At 44.3% G+C, this 10,000-nt stretch overlaps 2 protein-coding genes across 6 annotated transcripts in view; both read left to right on the forward strand.

Annotated features, from left to right (window-relative positions):
* Window positions 1-10,000, forward strand: part of LOC147012574 (astrotactin-2-like) — a 954,475-nt gene that overhangs the window by 903,971 nt on the left and 40,504 nt on the right. The gene's annotated exons all lie outside the window — the stretch shown is intronic.
* LOC147012577 (uncharacterized) overlaps window positions 7,422-10,000 on the forward strand; it is a 4,246-nt gene continuing 1,667 nt past the window's right edge. The window contains exons 1-4 of the mRNA XM_085853568.1: window positions 7,422-9,144; window positions 9,261-9,399; window positions 9,485-9,732; window positions 9,843-9,989. Coding sequence (XP_085709694.1) covers window positions 9,503-9,732; window positions 9,843-9,989 — 377 coding nt within the window. The 5' untranslated portion in view covers window positions 7,422-9,144; window positions 9,261-9,399; window positions 9,485-9,502. The remainder of the gene's footprint in view (window positions 9,145-9,260; window positions 9,400-9,484; window positions 9,733-9,842; window positions 9,990-10,000) is intronic.

Below are 10,000 nucleotides of genomic sequence, written 5' to 3' on the forward strand. Positions count from 1 at the left end.
CACGTGCTCGTACTGAAGCATATTTACGTGCTCTTGAAGCCACGTTTACACACATACACACAGACACAGACACAGACACAGACACAGACACACACACACCAGCTCCTGTTCTTTGCAAACAATCCATCTGTTCTGACCTGGATCCATAGAAAAAATAGGTCACGGGTTTCCTCTGTGCCTCAAGGACATGATGTGTATGGTCGTGTTAGTAACAGTCCAAAGAACCAATCCCCAACTGTCTGAATAAATAAATATTTTTATTTTTTGTCTGCACTTCCGGTATTCTTGCATGTATCCTGACGACCTGCAAGACAAAAAGCTTTGACAATGTCTATTCTTTTTTCTGCTATTTTCAGATTTGGCACTACCAAACGTTTATATATCTCGAGAATGGTCTGCGTCAGTGAAAAAACAAGAAGATTAAAAATGTATAAAAATTCACCATAAAAGATGAACAAAGAGCCTTCTGTTTCGGGAATAACCACTTATCAAAGTAAGGGGAAAAAAACAAACGAGCAGGCATTGCCGTGGATAATTGTTAAAATGTGTGTGAATAATTAATGAGGTGACGTATTAGAATAAGGAAGAACCCGGAATGTAATGTTCATTCCGTGAGGGTGTATCGTACCCAGCTGAAAGATACCTTTCTCTCCAAATCGCTGGAACATGCTCTAATAGCACACACCTGGAAATCATCATTATTGTGGGTAGAAAGATTAAAATGTGTTGCTACCGAAAGTGTAGTTGTGCTTTTATTTATTTATATTTTTATGGACATGCTCCAGGCTCGTGGAAGAGCTTTGACACAGAACAAATCAGGACACAACACAACACAACAAAGCGAACAACAGAAGAAAGGAGAAACACCAACAGCGGGGCGGAGGGAGAAAGTAGATGGAGACGGAAAAACAAGGGATGCAGGTAATGACAAGGGGTAAGAGAGGGTGCAAAGGATGGACAACATTAATACATGAGCAAAATTTTTGTGAGCGGTGGGGGATGGTTTGAAAGGTGTAGAAAATATGATTTTGGATGGGGATGGTGGTGAACAACTGACTTGAAGACCTGGAGGGAAGAATGAGACTGCATAGAGGTTGGAAGGTGGTTCCACAGGTGGGAAAAATGATGAATAAATGGGTGGTGGTGAGCAGTGGTTCTGGATTTCAGCAGTTTCACTAGGAGGAGGTTTCTGGTGGACTGCTGACGTCCTGCAGATACCTGTGGGGGACAAAGCATGGAGAGGGCAGAGGGTGAAAGTCCAGAAATGAGGCGGAAGAAGATTGAGACCACTGACCTGTCGACGATGACGAAGTGATAGGCCCATCGACTCAACTTCATCGCAAGAAATTCCAATGATATTGAAGGCCTTTGTTTCCACAGCATCAAGCTGAGCAAGATGTGAGGTAGGGGAGCCAGCCCAAAGGGGATAGCAGTACTCCATCGAGCTGCAGATGAAAGCTTTGTCAGTGGACAGGAGCTCAGGTGTGCCGGGGAAGGACTTTGCACATCGGTGGATGCCCAGTCGGCATCTGGCTTTGGAGGCCAATTTTGAAATGTGGCATGCCCAAGATAGATTCTGGCTGAGAGTGAGACCCAAAAGTTTGAGTGACTGAACCTCTTTGAGAGGGTTGTTGAGAAAGTAGACGGAAGGATTTGCAGTGTGGTCCTTTCGGAGAGAAAGAGTGAGTGTGTGGGATTTCTCAGAATGGAAAGACATATTCCAGGTATTTGACTGCAAAATCCAGAAAATGCAATTACACCGAGCAGGGTCCTCACGTCCACAGCGCTCGTCGGTACAACTATCTGAGCTAGGGTCCACGCCCTCAACGTTCATCCATCTTTCAACTACTACTACAGCTGAGCGGACCATGGATGAACGCTGGCTTAGCTCAAATGAAGCAAAGGGGTGGGGCAGAACTCCCGTCTATCTATTACATACCCACGTTGTCAGATCAACGAAAGAAAGGACACACAAGCAGGTTTAAAATGTAACAATTGTTTATTTACATATACACAAGCAATAATCATTAAGCAAGTATTTATATCAGAGGCAAAGTCAGAATGCACAGAAGAGCAGACTTATTCCCTGAGCCCATATTTCCCCTTAAGCAGACTTACTTACACACAAGACATGGTGCCATCACTCACCCGGGAATAAGAGATGAGAAACAGAAAGAGGCAGTTCGAAGTATTGTTTCGACCCCTCACTTAACTCATGCAACCAAGCGGGATTGCATCGCGCTAAAGGTTATAAACAGATGTTTGGTGGTGGTGAGGGGGATTAAGTGGTGAGGGTGTTGAGGGTGGTATAGTTTCAGTGTTGTGAAGGCAGCATGTGGTGTGAGTGTATATGAAGCTGCACAATACCCCAGGGACTTCACCGCACCCCTTTTCCCATGGCCGCTCACCTCCAGCCCGGAACGGCATGCTTCAACGCCTCGTACCCCAGTGCAGCCTAGTCCAGCGCGACTCAGACTATGGCAGATAATCTCCTGAACAGGCAGCCTGATATGTTCTTCTGTTCCTGGTGCGTTGAAACAGAGCCACAAACTGAGCTGAGTATTGGCCTTTATACGTGTCACGCCAGGATTGTGGCTTTGAAGGAGCAAACAGGATGGACATATGGATGAACAGATGGTTGAATGTGAATGGATAAAATGTACAGACAGACTGAAGGACAAGGATAAACAGGCTGTGGTGTTGAAGGGAGGAGCGATTGGGTGAAGGATTGTTTGTTGAATTGAGGTTTGGTGAAGCAGATTGTTGGTGGATTGAGGAGATTAAAAGCAGAAAATGGGGACGCATCACACAGGGAATAAACAAGCTAATCTGACAACACATTTCCCCAACAAACCACGAGACACAGGGCAGGGATCTATCCACACACAAACGAAGAAACGTTGACGAAGTGAGAGGCCCATCGACTCAACTTCATCACATTCTGGGTTATTGTACATGAATGTACATGTACAATGTTCATGAACATGAATGAATGCTCTCCCCCGGCATACATTTCCAAAACTGTAACAATATTATATCAACGATGTCCTCAAAGCCAGCTACATGCTGGGCATCCTTCATCATGCCATATCCATACTTTGTAAACCTGAACTTCTGACTTCCCCCCTTCTCTGAACATCTCAATTGGTTGCCACCCTGATTCACACCTGTCTCACCTGAATGCTGTGAAAACCAAAGCTCTCAACGTCATTTGTACCTCTTACATATAAGCAGAAGCACAGGCTCTGCTGATTAGTGGCTGTCTTAAAACAGACAGATTAGGGGCCTTTCTGTCTTCTACTACTTCTTTTCTGATCTTGCACCCTCTGCCCTTTCCATGCTCTGTCTTCACTCCCCTCCCCCATATTCAGGTTTATGCAGGGTGCACTACTGCACCCTGCATGGTTCACCCTTCTGGTGAAAAGCCCAAAATCTGTACTCGCTACTCACTTGCACTACTTTCTCCCACTTGTGGAATCCCCTTCCTCAGTTTACTGGCAATCCTCATGGTTGGCAGTGCACCACCACCTCAGGCCATTTTCCATCCTTACCTGTGATCTTTTCTGTCCTCCTTTACCTTCCCAAATGTTTTCAAGCTGCTACGTTTCCTTCCCTCTTCCCTTTACTCCTCGAATTCATCCATCCCTTTGCTTCCTGAACCTGTTCACATGTACAACCACCCTCTGTCAGAGTGTTGCCTTCTACCCATTCTACTCTCTGTCTACGTTGTCAGCTCCCTCACTCGTACATGAGTCATGTACCAGGACTTTGTTTCCAAAAATAATCAATGCTCTTCATGAAACATTGCTTTGTTAAAATAAATAAAGATCTATAAAGCTGTTTCTGATTAATGAGCTTCAGATCATCTTTATTGAAGGGCCTTTCTCTTGCTTACCGAACCTTGTATTCCTTCTTTAAGCATTCTTGATTTTCCAGACCGTCCAATGCTTTTTGCTCCAATCACTTTGCTTTTGCTTTGGCTTGGAGATCTCATATTAAAACAATATAAAATTTGTGAGAGGTTTTGTTATATATTAAGCATACCATTTGATTTGACACATTAATTTTGTTTCCAAGCAACGTCATCATTTCAATGCCATTTTCCAACCAAAATATTGGTTTCATCATTTTAGAGTTCTAAACTATCATTACTGCTGCTATATGTTTTCATGGTTCCCATGGTTTCCACAAAACAATGCTATTCATATTTCTACATGGGTTGTTTTGTTTTCACTGTTAAAAAAATAGTTTTTTTTGAAATCACATTTCAAACAAGGCAACAATGAAGCAGAAATGCCAGCTCATGAGATATGATGCATTTTCACCCAAACTGTGATGGGTTAAAATTCAAAACGCTTTCCAGGAGTGATCCATACCTTTCTCATAGTCTTTGATTAATGAGGGTCTCTGTGTATCCTCAGAGCTGCAATGTTTTCATGACTGTAAATTGCAAATGTGAGCTTGCATTGATTAATACTATATTTGGAGATGCTACATGCTGGTTTGGTGCTGATTCAGTGCTCGTAGCTGCAGGACATACCTCCCGGCTTGTCTGGTTATATTAGCTACTGGGATTTTACACTGCAGAAGAAAACACACTTGAGCAATTTTACAAGAATGAGTGCCATAAGCATTTTGTGAATTCCACTCCCACTATTGTCAAGAGTTTGATCCAGGGTCAAGCCCGTTCTGACTTTATTCTCTAAGGTGGAGATGTGATCCAATGTACATTCCTTGTCTCTGTTATTTTACTCTGATTTTCCCCTTGTTGGATGTTATTGGTGTCATTAATTTTGTGATGCTTTATTATTGCATGACAGAAGGAATGTTAACTTAAATGATCTTTGGGCAGTTGTGGTTCTTGTCAAATTCCGTTACTAAAAGTGGTTTGTCGGGTGATCTGCAGCTTCTAATCTTGTACATACCAATAGGTGCTTCTGGCATATACTGACAAGTATTGAGGTCATCGGGTATGAGGCAGACACAAGGTAATCAACAATGATTGAGCAAGGTAGACAAAATATACCCTTATACGAAAAGGTGTGGCAAGATCCCCCCCCCCTCCCCAAGTTATGTATGAGCTCCCACTTAGTCCTTCTGTTCAGTATGGTTTTGGAATTACATGCTCCACGACCCTCTATTATGGACATTTATATATTTTATTTATATATATATATATTCATTTACAGATGCTTTCCGACGGTTCTGTGATTTTTTTCCTGGTGTATCGGCTTCAATGTCCATCAGCTTCAATGTCCATCGGCACACAAAATTACTGTGCTTCCCCATTGTCTTGGGTCGTTCACATGCATTTTATAATACAATTATTTATATTTTCATTTATGGATGCTTTCCGGTGGTTCTGTGACTTTTCCCGGTGTATTGGCTTCGATGTCTGTCAGCACGCAAAATTTCAGCTTTCTGCACCACCAGGAAGGTACCAAACTTAAATATCAGTCAGTAGGTGAGTCAGTGGTTAGAATGAGCTTTATATATTAGATACTAGCAAATACATTCGCTGATGGGGATATTAAAGGGGGTGAGGAGTAAGAAGGAGGGAGGGAAAGAGGAGGGAGGGTAGGGTTTGGTGAGGGAGGCAGAGAGGAGGGAGGGTAAGGGGAGGGAGAGGAGGGTGGGGGAGCGATTAGGGGAAAGGAGAGTGAGAAAGGAGAGGGGAGTGAGGATGGAGTGAGGAAGAATTGGAAAGCGAGGAGGAGTTGGGGAAGGGAAGGTACCATGAGGGGATGGCAAGGGAAGACAGCTTCAAGGGAAGGCAGCGTGAGGAGAGGACAAGGGAAGGCAGTGCAAGGGGAGGGTCCATCCAGACATAACCACCGGCCAGACACATATGGAGATAGCCACTGTCCAGACACGTGCAGAGATAAACTACTGTCCAGGCATAACCACCATCCAGATATCTCCAGAGACAGAGAGGAGGGAGGGGAGAGAGATGGGTGGGAGGAGGGTTCTGCACTGTGTTCGGAGGAGGTGGAGTAAGAAAGAGAGGGGTGGGTGTAGGGGAGTTAGCAGAGATAATGTTATGCTTTATGAATAACACACACACACACACACACACACACACACACACACACACACACACACACACACACACACTTGTACCATATTGGCTATTCCTGAAATATAATATAATTTTAAAGATTGCTGTAAATAGTGTTGACTTAGAAACTTAGTTCCCTTCCCTTAAGTAAGAACCCTAACCTGGAAGCAAATGAATGGTTTTCCAACTGCACGGATCATCAGCTGGGCACCGTTCTTCCTCAATGTCTCCATCCTTTCAGCCCAGAACCTCTCCAAACAGTGGATCCACAACCTTGGTCACAGATCCACATCAGTCGATTACCAATATCAGTAAATCCACAACCTCAGTTGCGTCCAGGCAGTCGGTCAATACAACAATGCAACATCATTAATCACACCACTCAATACAACAGACACGACCATCCCACTCATCTCTGGATCAAATTGTTGTTCAAATATTCAAATGGTAGTAGGGGAATTTTGTTGGTTCTGGGACTAACCCATTTCCCCCATTGACTTTAATGTTAACTCAGGGAAAAACTGTTTGACCCTGTCACTAAAAAGGAGTGAATTTTTTCTCACAAATAGATCTCCAGCACCAACTTCTCCTTCTCCTCCCCAACCTCTTCTACCCAACTTGCACCAGCTTCTTCGCATTCAATTGTTTCTGGGACAAAGCTCTTCCATGAGCCTCGACAATGCATCAATTTTATTTTTTTTTACCCCAGGTGAGGTCAGGTATGGGAGCATGCGTCAGAGTAGTGCGTCTCTGCGTCCGCTTTCTGCCGGTACTCCAGGGGCCTCCATCTGGCCATCCCCCAGGCAGATGCCTGGCCCATCCGCATCTCCTTGAGATTCCGATCAACCTGCTGCAACCAGGAGGCACGTGGTCGGCCCATTGGCCTCCTCCACTCACGAGACTCCCTCGCTGAGAGAATCTGGTGAGCAGGATCAGCGTCAGGAAAACGAGCCGCATGCCCATGCAGCTGCAGCTGATGCTCACGGACTATGCAGGTAACAAATCTCATTTGAGTCTCTCTCAGCAACCGCTCGTTGGACACAAAGTCCGACCAGCAATAGCCAAGGATTCTCCGAAGATACCTGGTACCAAAGGAATTAAGTCTCCATCTCAGATCCTTGGTCAGAGTCCAAGTCTCACATCCATAGAGCAAGACTGGAAGCACCAAGGACCTGAAGACTCGGACTTTCGTCCTCCCGCACAGGTACCAGCAGCGCCACCCAATTATCCAGTGAATCCATGACTCCCCAGGCCCAACCCAGACGTCTATTGACCTCTGACTCACACCCGGCAGAGACATGAATATCACTGCCAAGGTAAATGAATCTCTCCACGACCTCAACATCCTCACCACAAACAGGCACAGACAGGACAGCGGCATCCAAGATGTCATTGAAAGCCTGTATATTAGTTTTGACCCAGGAAACCCGCAATCCCAGCGACTCAGACTCCTCATTCAGCACCTCGAGGGCCCCCAAAGGATATCTAAAGTCTCCGCAAAGATGTCTGCATCATCTGTGAAATCAAGGTCAGAGATCTTGACAATCCCAAATGATGCTACAGCATCAAACAGCATCAGCAACTGTTTGATGCATAACAGCATCAAACATACGATATCAAATGATGCTATGCTACATGGACACAGCTACAGCAACTCCGTGGGAATGGTAACAATTAGAGCGACCAGATCAATAGTAGATGTAACCACCCACCATGATCTCGCCGCAATCCGGTCTCTGAACCTTTGCGAGTGCTGCAATACCGATGTCCAAACGTTTTAGCTCAGATGATAACAGAGACAGGTGATCATCCTCTCTTAGGGATAGGACATTCCAAGCACCCACCCGAAGGGACCGCCTCAGGTTAACCCAAGGAGACCGCCGACTGGTGGACGACACCTCAGCACCACTCCGACACACTCTCCCGCAATACCCCGTGGTTTCCCTCCTATCATCAAAGATTGGGGGTCCCGAAGGCTTTGCCCCAATCCCATCATCCGGTGAGCTACCCTGCGAAGGGAAGCTGCATCGGAGGTACTCCCACGAAGTGGATTTTCAGATTTCTTTGTGTTTTGCGGAATGAAGGGTTTTACAGTGACCGGAGTGCAAATCCTGCCACCAACCTCCTTATAAGAAGTAACCCAACTGCAGGAGGACGTCCGCAGACACAGTTGGGCACTATTTATGGATGGCCGTTGGCTCACAAGGAGCTCCTCCGCCCTTTGACAGGTTTTGTTTTTAATCCTGCTGGGTGTCCATATCCAAACACAATCCTCACCAAAAAACCTGGTGGGGGAGACGGTTTCGTCGCCAACAACCCGACCATGGAACAGGTTAGTACAAGTTTCCATGATGCTTGTAGCAAGTTACAGATATAATCTGGCCTGACTTTTTAACTCCCCCCCCCTTATTTTATTTTACCCTTCACCCTGACCACCCACCCTCCAACCTCTTTCTCTTACCTATTTATACCCCTATTTGAACAGAGATTCCTTCACTTTATATCCCTACCTATAGATAAACTCTGGAAGAGTATATATACAGTGAAACAAAAACCTGTTTACCCTCCCCCCTCCTTTGCAGTTTATCTCCTTTGTGAAAAATAACTCCTGAAGCACCATCCTTGGCACTTACTTATGGAGTTGACAATCCTGCCAAAAAACCCACTTCTGAAGCCATGTCAGCTAAGTGATGCTGCGGATTGTGGTGTAGCAGCTGACACTGGATTAGGCAGTGGGTGGTTCCGTTGTTTTTTTCAGACAGCAACTGGGCCGGTTTTCCAAATTGATGTTGAAAGTTATCATCCCAGCTTCAACAGAAAATTATTGTTGAGAAATTCTAGGGCTTATTACATTTTGGATGGATTACGTGTGCATTAACCCTTAAGAGGTACTAGGCCTTCCCTCCCACCTATAGCACGTGGAAGGTGGAAAAGTGCTCGAACCATGTGTTGTTCAACATTCTTCTGGAAAGGTCCATGCTCCTCCCTACCTGCTCTCAATTTTATATAAACCACGGAGGAGGAAGGTTCAACAAAACTCCCGTATCTGCTGTGATGATGATTTTTGAAGAAATGCCAAAAGACAGGTGAGTGATTGGTATAGAAGTATATCTATGTGTAATTGCTTGGTTATACTCAAAGTTATGTACCATTGTACCTTAATATTTCTAAACATTATTTTTTTTCCCCTTTTTCATCACAGTGTGATTGAAAACTCAAACTCTATCATGGATGATTCACGATCGTGGGATGATTACGGCTTTGAATCAAACCATGATAGCCACTTTGCTAATGTACATTTAAAACTGAATTGATCGAACTCACAGATCGACAAAGTCGAGGTAAAGTTATATTTGTTTTAATATTATGCTACACAAACAGCTCTGTTGTATAAAGATGAAGTAATATGTATCCTTGTTTCCACAGCAAACACTTACAGAATTCATGAACGAAAAGGAAATTCTTCCCAAGGCTTGGAGTGAGTTGATGTATTTATTTGAGGACATTTTGAATGACCCTAACGCTGGTGAAACTGGATGCAATCTGCTTTCACTATTCTTGCCCGAGGTTTCAGTCCCACTTGAAGAACTCCCATCCGACAGCTCAAGAAAGACAGTCAAACAGGCTTCCGTTTACACTGTGGTTAAAGATTCCCTCCCCAGAGCCTATAACAAGTGAGTGATTTGTATATAAGTATATCTATGCCTAATTAATAGGTTATATTGGTCGGTTTGCCATTGCACCTAAGATTAATTTAGATTAATTAAATATTTTTCCTTCCTAGCTTTGACTCAGCGATGGAAGAAATGGTTCATCTCAACTTTACGGATTGTTTGAAGGAACTTCAGAATAACCCATTCATGCCCATGACTCAATTGAGAGTTGTGGATAGCATTGACTTGGATATGTTGCTCAAGCAGTTATGTCAAAGGTAAGAGTTTT

Source organism: Eptatretus burgeri, chromosome 14 (assembly GCF_056783735.1).
Source record: "Eptatretus burgeri isolate ZD-2024b chromosome 14, Ebu_testis_v1, whole genome shotgun sequence".
In the NCBI taxonomy this organism is placed as follows: domain Eukaryota; kingdom Metazoa; phylum Chordata; class Myxini; order Myxiniformes; family Myxinidae; genus Eptatretus; species Eptatretus burgeri.